The following is a 19359-nucleotide window of genomic DNA, read 5'->3' on the forward strand; positions in this document are numbered from 1 at the left end:
GGCTATGATGCACAAATCGTACAGGTGTTGGATGGGTAAGGGGTGCAATGGTGAAATCGACTTGACCTTAAGTTGGAAAAGAGAAAAGAACACTTCGTGCTTCCGCAGTTTTCAGCAGGGAAGCTGACCTTCATTCTTACGTGTTTCTTTTCTTTTCACTCTCTTTCTTTAACCACAGTTTTTCTCCTGGGTCCTTGAATCTCCCATCAGGTTAAAACTGACCAGCACAGACAAAATGCGACAGAGCCCCTGGGCCCCTTGGCCCCTGGCCTATCTTGGCTCCTTTTCCTGTCAGGACAGAAACAAGGGAACAGATAAGCAGTCAGAGTCCCTGTGAGATGAGCTCTCTGCTGGAAGGAGTTCCCAATGGGTCTGTGAGATCTGAGAGTACAAGCTTTGAGGGCACTCTGGTGGCTGCTCCTGGAGCAATACACAAAGTCCCATCTGTAATCTGACAGGGCACGGCATTTGTGACCACAGGCTGAGACTGGAATTCAGGCTGTTTGGGTGAAGGGGCCTGGCTGCCGGACGTGTCCTGCAGAGTCTGGGCTGTGCACACATTCACACAAAAGAGGCCGGAAAGTGACAGGAGGAAGCTGTGCGTCACAGGGGACTTAGCTGGACCCTGCTGATCCTGCCCAGCTCCAGGACAGACCCGCACTCTAGCCTTGAGCGCTTGGCCGCCAGCTCCGCGGCTTCCAATGAGACTCCTCCCGCTTCTAGGTGAGTTGGGCTGGGCTGGGAGGCTGCACAGCGCCCACCTGCAGGGAGCCAGGGATGGCGACTTCTCAAGACCTGGGGTTCAAGTGTCAAGTGTGTCTGGCAAGTTCTCCAAGGAAAACAGACGCAGGCTTTCACAGGATGTTTTTCTGCTTGGCCTTTCCACTCTGGACCTTGCAACCCACGACCCAGGACTATTACCCTTTTTCTTCCTGGAGAAATCCCGAAAGTCCCCGAAGTCTCAGCTTTGACCTTTCTCTTGACCAGCCCCAAGAAACCTGGGAATCTAAGCTTGAAAGAAGCTTTCTGACATTTTTAAGGCTACTGCCTGCCTGGAGTTTGGGTTCATTTAAAAACCTGTTTTTGGTGATGCATGGGAACAGAAAATAAATCACTTCTTTGAAAGCAAATTAATTCAGGTTTACAAAGTACATACAGTTTTATGTAGGACTGGGATTTAGAATTGACTGTGTAAGAATCTCTTGGTACCAGAAAAGGACAATTTATCTAAGATAACTGTTTTCTGAACAATGGCTTTGTGATTCATCCCTGTTACGTACCAAGCTTACTCTTAAGTGGGCCTGAAATAAGACAATAAAAAGAAACACTCTATGGCTTGGCTTATCATTTCTTAGCAGTCCCCAAAACATAGTTTTGTTTGTCATGTTGGTCAGGTGTTCTGTGGCTGAGATCAATCTTACAACAGTGTGTCGAATTGTTTAATGTCTCCAATACAAGATACAGTAAAAAGAACAGAATGACAATTGCCAGAATGGAAGGGACCTGCATTTCTTCTCCTGCATGTGACAAGTAACATCTTAAAAATAAATGATTTTGCTTTGAAAAGACCCAAATACTTAATTTACCTTGATTCTGGAGAGAAAAGAACTGCTTTGCAGTGAGGCAACACCTTCGGAGGTAACCACTTCACCTCAGTGAAGAGGGATGCAGTTTCTAGGATATGATGAGCTCATGGGTTTCATTATAAATCTGGATTCTCCATCATGTTTTAGTTTTACTAAAATTTTTATGATATATTCCTTAATATGTAGGTTTAGTCATTTCTCTGTTGTGATTTAGCTAGGTAAATTATTGGGAAACTTTTATAACTCTCTAGATGAAAGAAATTAAGAGCATTTGTGGGTTATTTATTAGTCTATAGCACAAGGGTGGAACGGACCCTTGTTTCTGACAAGGTCTATGTCTTGATTTTCTTTAGTGGGTTTCTCCACTTTCCTGAATTGCTCCTACACACAAAATTGCAGCAAGACACCGTGTCTCCCAAATGCCAAGTGTGAAGTGCACAACGGTGTGGAAGCGTGCTTCTGCAGCCCGGGGTACTCTGGGAACGGCATCACAATTTGTGAAGGTAAGAGTCTTGATCTCTTTTGACCTGCTTGTGAGACTCAGTTCTGAGGTAACTCCTTTGTGCTCTCCAGAAATGAACTTGCTTATCCGACACTCACAGGTTCAGGTGGATCAAAAGAAGGTTAATTACATAGTCACTAAGAATGAACCTCTCATGTCAAAATGTATTTTGGGTATTGATAAGGATTACTCTGTCTTATTTCTTTATTTTGAAAGTTAAAGATTACTCTGACATTAAGCTAAAGTCCCGGCACAAAGAAGAGAATTAATAGACTGAGAACTCACTGAGACCAGTCTCTATTGGCTTCTTAGATGTTTGCTCTGGTTGTTAACCACCTAATATCAAGTTTAATGTTAAGGGTAGGAAATAGAGTTGTGTTGTGGTGGTGCATACTTGCCATCAGAATGCTTTGTAGAGGGAGAGACAGAAAGAAAGACAGCAGATGTTCTGGCAGCCTGGGCAATACAGATCCTCTCAGAAGGCAAGACAAAGGGAGAGAGAGTTATAGAGAGGGACAAAAGGATAGGAATGAGACAGAAAAGGGGCAAAAGAGGGGCAGCAGCATGGAGGGAAGGAAAATAGAAAGGAAAGAAGAGAGAAGGGAATTTAAAAATATCGTCTTCTCTATGAGTTAATTCTTCTTATAGAATATCATCCTGGAGGCCAGATGGGAGGGGTCTTTGTAAGGTACAGTTCAAAAATTGACAGGACAGGATGCACTCCACCAGACAATCAAATTGAGATGAGTTCTACCCCATGATCATGTCAGCCAGCGTTTTCCCTGCCAACAAAACTCACTTCCTCTTTCTCGTTCCCCATTATCCTCATCAGAGGCTACTTTTAAGGAGGCCATTACTGAAACATTCTGTACAGAGAGATGGAGAAGACAGGGAAACCTTGCAAGCCATATAAATTAGTTTCAAATATAATTAAAACACTAAGTTCACATTAGAACTATGTGGTGTTAGATGCCTAAATGTGTTTAAGATCACATGGACTTTTTCTAATTAAGCTAGGGTATTGTGTTTTGTTAATAGTGCATGTTGTTGCTTATAGCACAAACAAGTTGCATCTCGTGATTCAAGTTGATAGGCTCTTAAAAAGATTAAATATGCCGTATATAGTAAAATCCAAACCTCATCATAATTAGTTTAATGCTTTAAAAAAAATGTACAGCAAAGATGCAGTTTGCTTAATGGTGCATCAGACCAGCCGTTTCTGTTCTTACATCCAGCCAGAATTTGTAATATACTATTCTACAAGTACTACAAAATACTTTCCATAAATAATCACAGTTTTTTTTTAGTGTGTATTTAATTGAATAGCATTGAGGCAAGCTGATAGCTGGATGACCTTCAGAATACTGCTTCCAATATATCAGCATACTTTCCCACTAATCACTGCAAATTGCTCTGTAGCACTTATAAACACCATTGCCTTTCTGTGAATTAGATACTTTTACTGTCATGATTATCATCATTAACATCAATAAGTTTGTGGTTTGGGCCTTTGACAACCAACTAGCTGATAATCATGATGTTCATTGCTTCTTTGAAAAATACATGTTCCGATGCGCAGTGTAGTCTCTGTACCAATTGCCTACAAAAACTTTAAAGTACTTTCTCTTGGGAGAAAATAAAATGCTGAAGGTCCTGTGACTTGAAATTTCTTCTCACTCTGAACACAATTGGTAATGGGAATTATTTGTCTTTTTAAAAATGGTTTAAACTTAAATGCCCTTTCCACTTAATGAAACTTCTGTATTCACTTGATTTAGGAGTCATTATCTGACTGTGTAATGTCTTCTAAAACTGCTACAGACTGATTTTCTTCTTTGCGACATCTATTTCAGTAGGTGTGCTAATATGTTCTCTCAAATTAAACTTAAAACATTACATTTTCAATTACTGGAAAGTATAAATTATATGTTGACTATGAAGATCTTCTTGTTGAATTTTTCATCTCTAAGTATATCTTATGTCTCCTGTTCACCTTTGCACAGTTGGCATTGTGTCAGAAATGTCTGGGAACAGCTATAAAGAGGCTAAATGATTTAAAAATAGAAGGATTTTTTCCAGTATCATAGCAATCACATGATCATTATCAATACAGAATTTGATTGTTTTTAAATACCAGACACATATTTTGGTGATGACGTAGGTACAACAAGAGTTGGTTTTAAGCAAGTCACATAGAACACAACTTACATGGTTCCAAGCAAACAATATTTAGCAGTAATAAATTAATGTTACCTAATCACCTTGTTATTGAACAAATCTATCTACTTATCACCATTATCATCAATATGCTCATCAACTGTCACTACTGAGACTAATAATAAGTATTGCACATGGATTCCAGAGCAGGAGTTAGTGTAAAGCTTGCCCTGTTGATGGTCTCTTTTATCCTTGAAGAACAAATCAAGGGATGCAACCAAGAAGTGGTGAAAACAATTGTTTCACCAAGTTGTCCTATTGGACAGTTGTAACATCTTCTTTAATTATTGCAGATATATATATATATATATATATATATATATATATTACTGATATATATCAAATATGTTGATATATACATATATATACTATTACATATAATATTACATATTATATTACATATAATATATATGTACATACATATATATTACTATTAGAGATATATTACTGAAATATATATATATGTATATTAATATCAGAAGGCATCTAGAAATGTTTTTTGTATAAAAGAGTATCAGTAGTAATTTCTCTATGTTCTGTAACGTTATTAGCCATGAGTAATTGGCCTGGACTGAAAGTATAAAGAAGCAATGGTTTCTGACATAGAAAGTCTGTGCTGGGGCAGTTACAGGTCTATATTACTGCTTGTGAAGTGGTGCTACAAAGAGTAGGAATACAAGCAAATCTGTAGAATGTGGGTGCATAACAAGTGGAAATGACACTGAAGCTGAGAATAGAAACAAATTAGATTTGTCGAGGTGTCCAAAGTAGAGATGAGAAAGTGGGCAAATGCACATTGCCCAATAAAGAGCCTGAGCAATTTCTATAATGTAAATCTATTTTTCTATGGAATAAACTGAGCTATAAAAAGCAGTAAACACAACCAAGAAGTTGAACATATCTGAAGTTTCTCAGATGTCCCAAGTATTTCATCCATGATGGCAGGACCACATTAACTGTAGGGCCAGGCAGGATACTGATTCAATGGACATGATTCTATTAGCAGAAAAGAGACATTACAAAGTCTTGATGTAACCGAGGTACACAATGATTTTTTTATATTAAAAAGATTAAACTACAGGGTAGAGTAAGCAAACATGCAACAACCTACCAAGGCCTGTTGTAAAAACTACGTATTTGTTCAATTAAACATAGTTAATGGACTTACACACCATATATAAAACTTCCAGTTTTAAGTCAAATTTTGTAAAGAGAAAAAAAAAACAACATACTTTTTCTATCTCTGCATTCCCCTATAACTGGGCATGCCAGCATTGCTTTAGCCCCATGCCATAGTCTTTTGCACTTGAGAAAAGCAGCACCATAAAACCGTGAGCTCTACATTCCTTAAGAATAGCTGGTAGTGTCAGTACTCAGACCCTCGGGCCATAAATTTCTAATAATGACAAATGTTAACATATTCTTAGCCAACAGACATAATTAGGGTAGCACAGCCTTTAGAGACATATCTACAAAGTAATACTTTGAACAGAAATAAGTTACTTTAATAGACATAGTGTGAAAATGGTCATAATTTATCTGAAAATTTGTGTGTCCAGATATTTGAGAGATTTTTTTTAAGAAAGGAAGAAGTATGTGTACAGATTTTAGTGTATAATAAATTGTTGAATCATTTCATCCTAAAACAAGACTTCTTTGTTTTGCCACCTGTACCTTTGTTAATTATGCATTCCAGCACACTTTTGGTTGTGCTTCAGTGCACAACAATTACACGTATAGTAAAGAAGAGACTATTCACCCTTGACATAAGAAAGAAAGTGTGGAAAGCACGTAAAGTGGGAAGGCTGAGGTGAATGTGGGAACTCTGTATATTTGTAAAGCACGCAGTTGGTACAGTACAGCGCTGGCATAGGTGTGAGAATGGGTGAGAGACTCTGGCTCTCTCCTGGCAGGAACCTTCATTAAGTAGAGCAATGTTTGGGGTTTGAACGGAATGTGAGTGAGACAAACAATTGTCCCAGGTGGGGGCAGGAAGTGTCAGGAAGGACGCAATGTGGACAGTTTGTGCACATGTATAAACAATGAGGTTCTGCCTCTAGCTGAAAAAAACCAACACACTTCATAAAGCAGTGTTCATAGCCAACAAGATGGCTTCACCAGTTCAGTGACACAAGCTCAGTGACACAAGTCCCATTCCCAGAACACATGTGATAGAAGGAGAGAACATCCAATCCTGCAAGCTCTCCCCCCAATACTCAATAAAAGTAATGAGAACTACTGATTTGTTAGCATAATAAGAAACGTGTTCATCAACATGAGTGGGTAAATAGGGTCAGAATGCCAAGTGTGCATATGCATGTGTGTTCTATCTTAGCGCAGGACAGGTAAAAGTCTAACTGTGAGGCCTAGACTATATTTTATAAATACAACTGAAGTTTCGAACATTTGATGAAGTTATTATGTAACAGAAGAATACTGCTGACCTTGACACCCCAGCTCTGGCATTTCCGATCTAGCTATCTAGATAGACACTTGGGCTGGGCATACCTAGCACGAAGTCTCTATCTCTCATGTTGCCCAAAAATAAATTCAGAATGAACTTGGGTATAAGACATGAAGCATTAGAACTATGAAATAAAAATGTAGATAAAAACAGTTTAAGGTATGAGCATAAGCAACAATGTTCTGAAGGGCCCCAGCGACACCAGAAATAAACCCAAGAACTGGGGGAAAGGCAAAAGGATCCCGTGAACTAGAAAGCCATCTGCACGGCAGTGAGACGCAGGAGACAGCTTCCTCAGCTCCCCTGTCAAACAGCAGTGGATATGTAGAATATATAAAAACCTGTAAAAGTTAACCAGCAAAAATAAGCTAACAAAAGGGCTGAAGTGAATAGGTAGTTTTAAGAAAGAAAAAAACAAAAATTCTCCCAAACTTGAAAAGAAAATTCTTCAACATCCTTGGCTGTGAGGAAATGCAAATGAAAAGTTTTTCTCCATAGCTGGTCTCCTCTGACTGACTGCAGTTCTCAAACGCCCTTGAAGTTGCATAGGTTGTACAGATCAGGCAGCCTGACACAGGTCGCTCCAAAGCACCACAGCGTCTAAATCCTGATTTATTTTTTTTAATGTTAGTGCTTCAAATAGGTGTGATTTTAATATGTATTTCAGGTTCTCAGCAGGCTCTATCAACTCTCCAGGTGTTCACTGAAAACTTTTGTCTTTTGTGTTGACTGCTTGGGTGTGGTGCTGACCCTTAAATCTTCAACTGAAAATCTTAATTTCTTTCCTCTTTTCTTATTTCTTTCTTCATTTCTCTTTTTTGGCATTTCTTTTTTTTTATTGGATATTTTATTTACATTTCAGATGCCACCCCCTTTCCTCATTTATCCCCCCCACCAGAAAACCCCTGTCCCATGCCCCCTTTTCCTTTTTGCTTTTATACACTTTTTAAAAATGTTAATCAAAGGCTTTATAAGTTTGGTAATGTTCAATCAAAAGTGTAATCCAATACCCAACCTAGATATATCAACTATCTTTGACTGGTGGAGACACGTGAACATCTGCCTCCATACCCCCCCTCTCTTTCTCTCTCTCATCACCTAGCTTCTTCTCTCCTTCTCCTCCTCTCCTTACTCCTTCTCTTCCTCTCAGTACTCTTCCCACCTTAGCTCCTCCTACATATCACCCTTCCAGTTAAAATAAAACTCTTCCCTCAAAATACAATTAGAGCATAATTATGCCAATTTGTACCAGTGAGGTACAAGATAGTCCTAATACCCAGTCCATCATTTTGTTAACTAACCAGAACCTCTGTCATCTCTCCTAACTAAAACACTTCGTTCTGAACCTGGCTTTTTCCTTGGCTTTAGAATGAATGTCAGCTGAAAAACATCCACTCAAATCTTTTCTCTCAAAGTAAATAGCCAGGATTGGCTATGAGACTATAAGTTTTCAACCCCGTCAGAAATCCAGAGTGGCTGAGTTAGCTGAAGTTATGGGAAGCACAAATCATAGCTTCTAAAACTCTTCATTTCTCTTATCCTCCCATCTTCCCAGTTTTTCAGTTTCCTACCCTGCTGTTCTACTTTCCTTCTTTATTTTAAAAAAAATATACATTTTTTTATGTGCGTGACTGCCTACCCCTGTGCCTGTACACATGACCATGGAGTGCCAGAGGGAGCTAGAAGAGGGTGTCTGAGCTGGAACTGCAGCTACAGGCTCCGGGTTGTCAAGTGACTCCTGGGAACGGAGCTCATGCCCTCTGCAAGAGCAACAAAGGCACCGCTGCTGACCACAGAACCATCCTCCAGCCACAGCACACAGGTGGAACACACACAGGCAGATACTCATACTTTTTCCCTCCTTTACTGAAAATAGATTTTTTTTCTCACTCACATAACATATCCTGATTACAGTTTCCTCTCCATCTCCTCCTCCCAGCTCCTCCCTACCTCACCTCCCATCCAGATTCACTCTTTCTGTCTCTCACTAGAGATCAAACAGGCCACTAAGGGATTGTATCATAGTATAACTGATAACTGAGAAAGGTAATGTGTACATCCTGTGTGTTTGTGTTCACATACCTCTGTGTGTGCATGTATGTACATGCTTGTAGAAGCCAAGGGTCATTTCTCATATGTCATCCACCTTGTGTGTAAATTTCATTTACTTTTTATAAACAGAATCTTTCACTGGCCTCAAACTTCTCAAGTAGGACAGAGAGGCCCTGGGCATTCATCACTGTGTCGTCAGCTCCCTGGTGCTGACATTAGGTTCTGGTGATGGAACTTGGGTCTTTGTTCTTTCGGGGCACGCACCTTACTACAGCAAGTCATCTCTTCTGACCTCAATGTATCTATTTTGATTCTAAATTTAAATGTCCTCTTATCATTTATATACATCATGTCTGTATATATGTACACATACATGACTTTTAGAATTTCTGTGATGGAATAGGCTAGGCTAGGCTAGGCTAGGCTAGGCTAGGCTAGGCTAGGCTAGGCTAATAAAACAAAAACTAATACATCAGAATTGGATAAAACAAACCAGCAGAAGGAAAAAAAAGCCCAAGAGATGGGACAAGAAATAGACACCCACACAGTCTCACACTCAGGAATTCCATAGAAACTCTAAATTGGAAGCCTGTGTCTGTGTGTGTGTGTGTGTGTGTGTGTGTGTGTGTGTGTGTGTGTGTCTGTGTGTTTCTGTGTGAGACATCTGGTATAGACCTGTATAGGCCCTGTGTATAATGCAATAGTCTCTGTAAGTTCATAAGTGGTTTCATCATGTTGATTCAGAAGGTCTTGTTTCCCGTGGTCTCCCATTCCCTCTGGCTCTTACATTCACCTAAGCTTTTCTTTACATGGAACTTTCTCTATTCCAGGCTGGCTTTCAACTCAGAGATCTGCTTGCCTCTGTCTCCTGGGATTAAAGACAGCTTTTAAAAGTTTAAAACTTTTCAGCATTAAAGCTTTTCATGGTTAGTGCCTCAAGATCCAGATAAAAAGCCTGTCTTCCAGCCTCAAGATTATAGGTGTGCCCTCTATTTCTAGATGGCAGTTCATTTCAGACACAGTCAAATTGACAACCAGGAACAGCTATCTCAATTGACATAGCTGGATGTTGAGGTAGATCTATTCCTAGTTTTCTGAGGAACTGCCCCAGTGATTTCCATGGTGGAGGTACAGGTTTTCAGTCTCACCAACAAGAGACTTAGTGTTCCCCTTACTACACATTCTCAGCACATGAACTCTCCCTTGTTTGTTTCTTAGCCATTCTTAGAGGTATAAAATTAAATCTCAAAATCATTTTGATTTGCATTTCCCTGATGACACATCTTTAAGTGTTTCTCAACAATTTAATTTCCTCTTTTGAGAATTATCTGTATAGATCTATACTCTGCTTTTTAGTTGGGTTATTTTCTTCATATCTAGTGTTTGAGTTCTTTATATACTTTGGATATTAACCCTCTATCAGATGTAAATGCATCTTTTAAAAAGCACAGTGCATCTAACACCATAAAATAAACATTATATCCAGATTCCTGTTTTCTGTGGTACAGACCTACTCTTCTTGGATTCTTTAATATTTCCACTTTATTTTGGAGCACTGGTGTTATTTCCTCTGTTCTATGAGAGGCCATTGCCTGTAGCCCCTACAGGTATATTTAATGGGTAGTAATAAGTCACACACATCCTTTTGTTTATTTTTCATACATTTTCTCTTCTCTATGAGTTAATCTTTATAATGCTCAAATTCTTTCAAGATCATAGTTTAAAAGCAAAATAAATGATACATTAATGTCAACTTTAATGCTTTCTGCAAGTTAGATACTACCCTAAATACTTCACACAATGAATATTCATTGATTCAATTACCATAATACCTCTAAGAAGTATGAGTTAGTATTATCCCAGTTTATAAATACATCATTTGTTAGTGAAAACATATTCAAAGAATTCCTCTAGACAATCCTCAAATGACTTAGTGAAGTAGATCTGTAAATAGGGAAACTGAATCTTACTGATATAAAAGTAAATAGTTTTAATTCTAACTTAGCCCCACCTTTCTTCTATGCACAATATTGTCAGTGGAAAGGACAATCAACAGATATAAGTGACAGTTAGGAAACTATACAATGTTTATGACTTTTAATGTACTGGTAAGTGTTGTGTAGGAAATGCACGTATTTAATCATTTTCCAGACACTTCTGGAAGGCAAAGAGCTTCACGGTAAAAGTGGAGAACTCAGAGAAGAGCATGAGAAGTCCAGTACTGAAGACTGAGCTCATGGAAGGGCCATGAGTAGGGGCCACTCACTGCACACAACAATGAGTGCGTTAAGATAGTGAACTGTCCTTGCAATGAGGATACGCTGTACTTTTGAGCAAATGGGTTGAACTTTTAGGTGACTGGTTATACACTATTCTACAAAGAGCACGCACATTGGAGACTGTCCTCTACAGTTGGCTCACATAGATAAAGCCATGGTAATGATGACAAAGAAACAACCATCTCTTAGGGAAGAGCCCTTGTCAGTGAAAATTGATGCCAACTTTGTGCGTTTTCAACACCTATGATGCTGGAATAGTGCAGAAAAAATTCCTATTTCCCAACCATATACACAGAAAACTCTGAATTTTCATACATTAAACAGTCTATCATGTCTCATAGAAAAAAAAACCTGAGCCAAGTTATATGTGACAACCTCACCTCACTCTATAACTGGACTCATGAGGATCCCTGAAACACAAACAGCCACTGAAGAGCTGACAACACCATGACTATAAAGAGGAATAAATAGAGAACCTGAGCATGAAAAGTTAAACGGAAGGAAACAGTTTCAAGAGAAAATGTCAAATATAAATATGCTCAAGAAAATCATGGAAAAATTCCATCTAAACCATAAAACAGTGGAATGTGTGTCAAAATATCAAAGCCTGGGTCATATACCAGACACGTACTAAAATTGCCATGTCTCTCACTTCCTTGTATCTAGATTTTCTTCTTGTCCCTCTTCAGTAGCAAGAGTGGTGAGGCAATCAGCTGGTGAAATTTTAGTATTACAATGTTTCAAAACAGTAGGAGAGGCTTTGAGGGTGGATCAGTCAGGAAATCCTTTCCATGAATGACCAACAACTTCAGTTGTCTAGAACCCATGATTGAAGGAAAGAAATCAATTCTACCCTTCTGGCCTCCATGTGCACACTGCACCATAGTGTTAAATGAAAACAACAAAATATCAGAAGATTAAAACCAAAGTCTCCCATTTCTGGGTTGCTTGTCCTATAAAAATGGCCTGACACAGAATAGAGAAGACAGGAATATAAAGTTCACAAACACATTAGTGAAGACTACAATAATCAAGATATTTAGATCATAACAGTACAACCCCTTTCTGTAATATCCCAATTTATCTTCTTAACTTTTATAAACCTTCTCAAACTCCTACTTACTTTATCTACAGATTAGGCAAGGCAGTTACCAACGTATTTTTCTAACCCTTATTATATGAGTAGTCTGTGATCTTTATAGTGTAAAGTCAGCAAGTTGGAAATGAACTTCAAATGTAGTAATGAGAGATAGCATATTGTTGAAGAAAATCAGTGGCTTCATTTGGTTGAATTCAAGATTTTAAATCACTTAACTTTTGTGGTCATAATGTGAGTGTTGTTTTAGCTTATCTCTGGAGCTGCTGAGGCCAGAGAAATAGTCATTTTCATCTTCCTGTCCCTGCTACTCCTCTCTGGAGATCCGGGCACATCAAGATGCTGCTTCCTGCTGAGCTGGATGTGACCGCAGACTGTCTCTCTTAATGTTAACAGGCAGGTGCTGTAAATCGGTTGGGATTGGTGTTCAGCTGAAGACTTTCTTCTTCTTCCTATAAAATGAGTTTCTGCTTCAGCCTTCAGAGATCCTTCCTGTATATATCAAAGTTACAGTAATAAAATGCAAGGTACTAAACATAATAAATTAATTGAGAGAAAGACTACATTGTAATCACTGAATAATAAAAAAGTAAGTCACAAAGCATTTTTTGTGTGTTTATCTAGCTACTTAGGCAAGTTGCATTACTATCACAGGTAAATATGAGTTTTCTATTTGAGTAATGTGTGTTTATGCAAGTCAGTAAGTTTTACTTCACATACACATCTTTGTATCGGGCACAGTGAATGGGATAGAACCATCAGTTAGCATTCAGGGTAGAAAATAAGTTATTTCAATTTTGGGAATAATATAAACTAATATACATTACCTAAGGCCCAACTTATAAGTCACTTTCTTTTTAAGACTAAAACATTCTATTTATTATGAATTATAGTTTTTCATGTCCTAGCAATTTCATTCTGTTTTAGATCAATACAGTTTTGAAGTACATTAGAAGGTCTGTCTGCATTTCAATTGTGGCCAAAACCCTTGGTGACTATTTCTCATTCTCGTTTGTGTTCTTGGAAACTCCCAAAGTGTCTTGTCAATCTATAACATGCTTGACCTGAAAACAGTGCCTCCCCAAAACGGCAGCTGTATACAAGTTGTGCAAATACACAGCTTGAAATGAGCACAGAAAGTTTCCTTCTCTGTTCTAACTATCCCTAAGCCTAGAGCTGGAAGCTTCTAGCCTCTGTACAATCTATCTTCAAAGGTGGCTTAGTCAATCCAAATCCTCTTGGCTTCCCACTGAATTGATCATCCTGGCCTCATACTAACTTTGGTATGTTCTAATCTTCTGGCTCCTTCTCATTCTCTGACTGAGTCTGTTTTGATCTGTGACTAGTTTGTTCTCTCTGACAACTGTCTTTGTAAAACTGTCTCAGTAAAACTGCCACACACCTCTCTCCATGCACTACTCTTTCTTGTGCAGTTCCTGTGAGAGTTGAGCATGACATATCTCTGACTCATTCTGCCAAATAGTTCTCTGATTCCTCACTTTGTCTGTCCTTCAATTGAATGTCACTTGTAAACATTGCTGCTTCCATCGACAGACTAAACTTATCTTCACTGTTAGGGATTAGAGGTGTGTACTAAAAGTATATTCCAGTCAGATCATATTATAATCCAGAGCATGACTTCATGACAACTGGATCACATGGACCTAGAAAGTCTTTGGATGTAATCCCTTGCTTCTGCAGCATGTTTCTGGATTAAAATTCCTCTATAAATCCTAACCACACATTTGCCTCCCTCCATTCTTCCCCACTTTTCCCCACTTATTGTCTCCGCTAAATCCACTCCCCCTCCATTTCCCTTCAAAAAAGATTAAGCCTCCAAGAGACAACAGCCAAACAGGAGGAAAAAAAGATACAGTAAGACAAGGCAAACACTCTCATATCAAGGTTGGAGAAGGCAAACCAATAAATAGGAGGAAAAGACTCTCAAGAGCAAGCAAAAGTGTTCAAGATATATTTGCTTCCACTGTTAGGAGTCCCACAAAACCACCAATCTAACAGCCATAACATATACACAGAGGACCCGGTGCCTTTCATACATGAGATTTACTAAGACATTGTGAACACTGAGCTTTAGAGATGGCTCAGTGGGTAAAGTACCTGCTGTGTTTGCATAGGGACCTGAATTTAGATTCTTAGAACACTTATAAGTCATCATGGACACATGTAAAATAATGAGATCAAACAAGGTGGAGGGCTTATCAAGAATGTGAGTCTCTATCTTCTGTGTGCTGACACATATACATGTCCACCCCCAAGTATGAATATGTATCACACACACACACACACACACACACACACATAGAAGAGCACCATGTATGGAATTTTTCCTTCTGTCCAGCACTTAGCTTTGGTTAAATTTTATTCACTATCTAATATTTATATAAATGAAGAATCTCTTATATATAATCTCAGTACAAATATTTGACTAGAAATAAAGAATACTCATTATAGTCAACTGAAAATTATATTAAAAATGAATACAGATAATACAAAATTTCATATTGATTTTTATATATCTTTTGTTTTCCTGTTTCATTTGGGGTGATCAATTATCAAGCCTGAATTTCAGTTTGCTTCATTGGTGACTTATTAATAGCTTAGTATGGTTATTAAGATAGTGCTAGCACAGGCAGTGCTAACACAGGCAGTGCTAGCACAGTCAGTTCCCCTGCCAGAACCTTCTGTTTTTGAGAAATGGAGCCCTGGTCTTTGTCTTTTGAGAATCCCAAGAATCAAAATAACTGTTTGGGTTTTTTTTATTGATTAATCTTATGCTATCAATCTGACTTTTTCATAGTTCTAAGAAGCATAAAATCATTGGTATTTAGAAAAGTAAGCCTTTTGTTTCTAATTTGCATGTAGCTTTGTGAGTTTTTCTTTAATTATTAAAAGAACTTTCATAGAACTTACACTCCTCTCTCATTTCCATAATCAGGCCTTTATAAGTAGAGCTTAGCATGGAGCATTGTTTACTTATAAAAACTATCGAAGATTATGTTTTACTATTTTACATTAATTTATACAGTGTGAAGGACTTCATTTTATTGCAGTTAGTTACTAAAATATTTTATTTTACTATCCAGTTATAAGTTTGACTGAGATTAAAGAAGTGATCACAAGTATGAGAGAAAGGAGACATTCTTCCTTCTATAACTTCAAATCATTCACGTGATTTTTGACACTCATAAAATATAAAACATAAAAATTCTATCTTCATTCACAAAAATATTTTTTAAATAGGTTTTAGCATTCCAAAAGTACACCTACCTCTAAGAGAGTCTGTCTATTCTGTTTAGCATCAGTGTCATCAACAGGAAGATTACTGGCTCACAAGAATGGCAAGGAAAGAGCTTAAAAATTCTAAATATCTCAGAAATTCCTTTCATGATTGTATGTAATGTGGTTTTGTGTTCTCCTTTTTATCAAACATCCAATCCTTGGTCTGACTTTATATTTGAATTTAATTATTTTCTAGTCAGCTTCATGACAGAAGACCACTGTACATCACATATAATACACCATTGAGATAAATTTCTCTAACATTTTAGCTGCTCTTAAAAATGAATTAGAAGCATACTTGTCTAGTGTGAAAATCATAATTTTCTGAAAATTAAATCCTTAAACAAGACTGCTGGGATGTTTTAACTTAACTATTTGGACTGTTCCCACTGGCCACAGGTAGGGGAATGTATTTGAAAGCACAGTTTCATTGTAGCTGTAATTATTGTGAGAATGAGCCTAGGAGAGAGGGAGGAAGAGAGAGAGAGAGAGAGAGAGAGAGAGAGAGAGAGAGAGAGAGAGAGAGAGAGAGAGAGAGAGAGAGAGAGGGAGAGAGAGGGAGAGAGAGGGAGAGAGGGAGAGAGGGAGAGAGGGAGAGAGGGAGAGAGGGAGAGAGGGAGAGAGGGAGAGAGAGGGAGAGAGGGAGAAAAAATGTTGATAACAACTGGAATCAGGGAGAAAGCTCCAGCACCTGTGTGTAAAACATGAAAGTATTGTATATTCAATTCAGATAATTTTCATTAAAAATGTGATTATCTGGAATGACATTGGTCAGACAAGCTCAGCTCCTGCAAAGTCTCTTCTTCTGGGATTTACTACATGGTAATGCTATTTTCCATATTAACAAGATTTTTTTTCTACACTCTTAGTTCAGATACATGATTTATACTACCAAGAAATGTGAATATGTATACAGCTTTGTAGATCCATTTTACAGCTGTGTTAAAGTTCCCAAATAAATTACCATTATGGTGACCCAGAATGTCAGAAGAGTTCAAACTGTGTCCTAGACTAAGAAGGAATTAACAGTCAAGATTTTTATTCGCAAGGAGAGGAGATGATTTTCTCGGGGACGATGAGAATCTAACCAAATATTGTAGCTAAATATAGCATACAAAGCCGTGTGCCATTTCTGAAGATGCTATCATGGAGAAAACCCAATGACTGGGCTTCACACCGTAGTTTTTAGGTACACAGATTCAATTTAGCGATTGGGTTTGAAAATAAAATATACTGCATGAGTGTTTTTGGCTGATAAGAAATGGATTTTGTGACCCTGGTGCACACTAATTGAAGTATCTGGCAATGTCTCGACCAGGTTAAAGGGACCATATGTTCTTGGAACCATATTACTGCTTCATATTGAGCTCCCAAGTTCAATCTCTTCATTACCATAGACGGAAGCACCCTTTCCCATCTGGAGACTGCTCAAGCTAACACTGCCTACTGCCTACTGCCTAACACCTGAGTTTTATGCAATGTACCATGTAGTTTCCAATAACTTGAAAATTGATTTTTTTTTAAATTTAAGAACAAATTTATGAAAGATTATACTATTTTATATCTTCTAATACTTCAGTTTTAATATATTTTTTTGCCTTTTTTGCTTGTTTGCTTGCTTCTTTGTTTTTGAGGCAGTTCATAGTCTAACTCAAGCTGATGTAGAACTCATTGTGTATTCCAGACTAATCTCAAATCTAGAGTTCTCCTACTTTAGCCTCTGAAATCCTGGAATTAAAGATACACATTACCATGCCTGGCTAATATCTTCTAACATCTTAAAGGTTTTAATCATTAAAATATACAGAGTTATTTGCTGATGGCTATATTTGAACATAATAAAAGCAACATCAGTGTTGGATTAGCCATTCACTTTCATAATATAATTTTAAGATGGATGAATGAACGTAGTGGCATGTTTCAGATGATAAAATGTATGGACTAAGTATGTAGTTGCCAGTATTTTTTATGCCACTTAAGTGCTAGCTGCTTTGACAGGTTTTGATTCACACAGGTTTAATGTACATGGGGCAAAAACATTAAAAAATAAATAAAGCTTGAGGCAATGGTGAAACCATAAACTTTGCCCAGAGGCCTCTGAGATTTGGGGAGATTAAATAACTGAGCGAGATATCTATTCAATAACTCTTTTTTGTTTATGCAATAAATACTAAAATGTAGAGCATGTGGACACAGTGACTTTGTGTTTCTGTTCCTCTGCAAAACAAGGACATACCCTGCATCTTAAAGAAATAACTACCAAAATTTCAATTGATTCGTGCTTAACAAGTAGACCAAAATTGAGGAAAGATGCACAGTCTTTTATGTGTTGTTACTGCACTAAAATTGACAGGTACAGGGAAAAAAAATTGGTTTGATAAGGTTAAACAGAAACTAAGGTGGTTCTAACAGTTGTTTGATAGTTTTGGCTTTGTGGCAAACTTTTTATATTCCAAAATAAGAGAGCCATATATACTTTCCGCCAGAAAGAATCTTATGCCAATTTTCTTAGCACCATATGGAGGAGAAATTCTGAGATTATTTCTGGACCTTTATAAACACAGAAGCCCATTGAGAATACTAAAGAAAGTGCGCCGGGCCCATCTCTGCTGTCTATGCAGTGGTGGATGGCGAGCATCTGCTTGATTAGGCTGAGACGTTTGTTCAACTAATGTTATGCTCATTGCAGCAGCTTTGTAATGGGGGCCATGTGGAGTTGAATGATCTGTAGAGTGTGTTTTGGACTTTGAATTTCAGTTCATTAGGACACAAGCATGTCTGAAAATTTTCAGTAGATGAATTAATTCTTGTTTTATAGTCAACAATCCCTTTAGCTTATCCTTTTGGGAAAAAAAAAATCAGATGGCTGCCTGACAAACAAACACACATAGGGTGAATCTGAATTTAAGAAAAGCTTTTGCAACTATGGGCATGTTGTATTGTGCCTGTGATCTCAGAAATCAGGAGGCTGAGGCAGGAGGGTTACTGTGAGTTTAAGGCAAGGCTGCAATGCACTGTTAAGTTCTAAAGCAGCCTGAGCTACAGTATGAGACCCTTTCTCTAAAAGGGGGAAAAAAGAATTACCGAGATCAGTCAGCCAGTAGCTGCACTTACTTTTTAAGCCTGACTACTTGTGAGCCCAGGTCAGTGAGGAAGAAACTCTATGAGGCTGTCAATGACTGCACACTTGCCCACCACACACACACACACACACACACACACACACACATACACACACACACGAATAGTCACACTAATAATAAATGGAAAGAAGGGAAGACGGAAATTGTTGGAGAGAAGGGGGAGAAATGAAAAGAAGAAGAAAGAAAAGAAGTTTCCAATAGCAGTGCAGAGTACAAACTGCATTGCCGTGCTGGGGGAATATACTGAAGGCCAAAGCTTACCAAATTCCACTGAAATGATTGCACAGAAGCTATAGATTCTTAATTACGGCTTCTAGTGTCTTGAGATACATTCCTTTGCTAATGAAGTTGTCTTTTCATCAGTATTTAAAACTGAGCTTTGAACTATCATCGTTGTTCAGAAACAAAGTATCAAGGGTAGACAATAACTATGGAGAAGAAATAACGGCTACTATTTAACCAGGACAGGTTTCGGGTGATGTAGCTCCATGGCTACATTGAAATATGATTGTCAGTATTTTAGGCTTAGAAAGTATGAAAGTACAATTACAGTCCAAATGGATGGAAGGCTTATGAAACTGCCCCTCTAATCTGTAGAAAGACGAATTACAGTGTACTGTGGAAAGCAGAGCCTTGCAGTCTGTGAGATTCAGTCCTCATCCTAGAATTTTTCAGTGACTAACTTTACTGAATATACACAGTTTTGTCAATACCAAAGCC

The 19359-nt window shown here is 38.0% G+C and overlaps 1 protein-coding gene across 1 annotated transcript in view; it reads left to right on the top strand.

The window, feature by feature from the left end:
• The first annotated feature begins 565 nt into the window (after positions 1-565).
• Adgrl4 (adhesion G protein-coupled receptor L4) overlaps positions 566-19359 on the top strand; it is a 99975-nt gene continuing 81181 nt past the window's right edge. Inside the window, exons 1-2 of the mRNA XM_034499407.2 lie at positions 566-723; positions 1940-2089. Coding sequence (XP_034355298.1) covers positions 702-723; positions 1940-2089 — 172 coding nt within the window. The 5' untranslated portion in view covers positions 566-701. The remainder of the gene's footprint in view (positions 724-1939; positions 2090-19359) is intronic.

The sequence above is a fragment of the Arvicanthis niloticus genome, chromosome 4, assembly GCF_011762505.2.
Source record: "Arvicanthis niloticus isolate mArvNil1 chromosome 4, mArvNil1.pat.X, whole genome shotgun sequence".
Taxonomy (NCBI): domain Eukaryota; kingdom Metazoa; phylum Chordata; class Mammalia; order Rodentia; family Muridae; genus Arvicanthis; species Arvicanthis niloticus.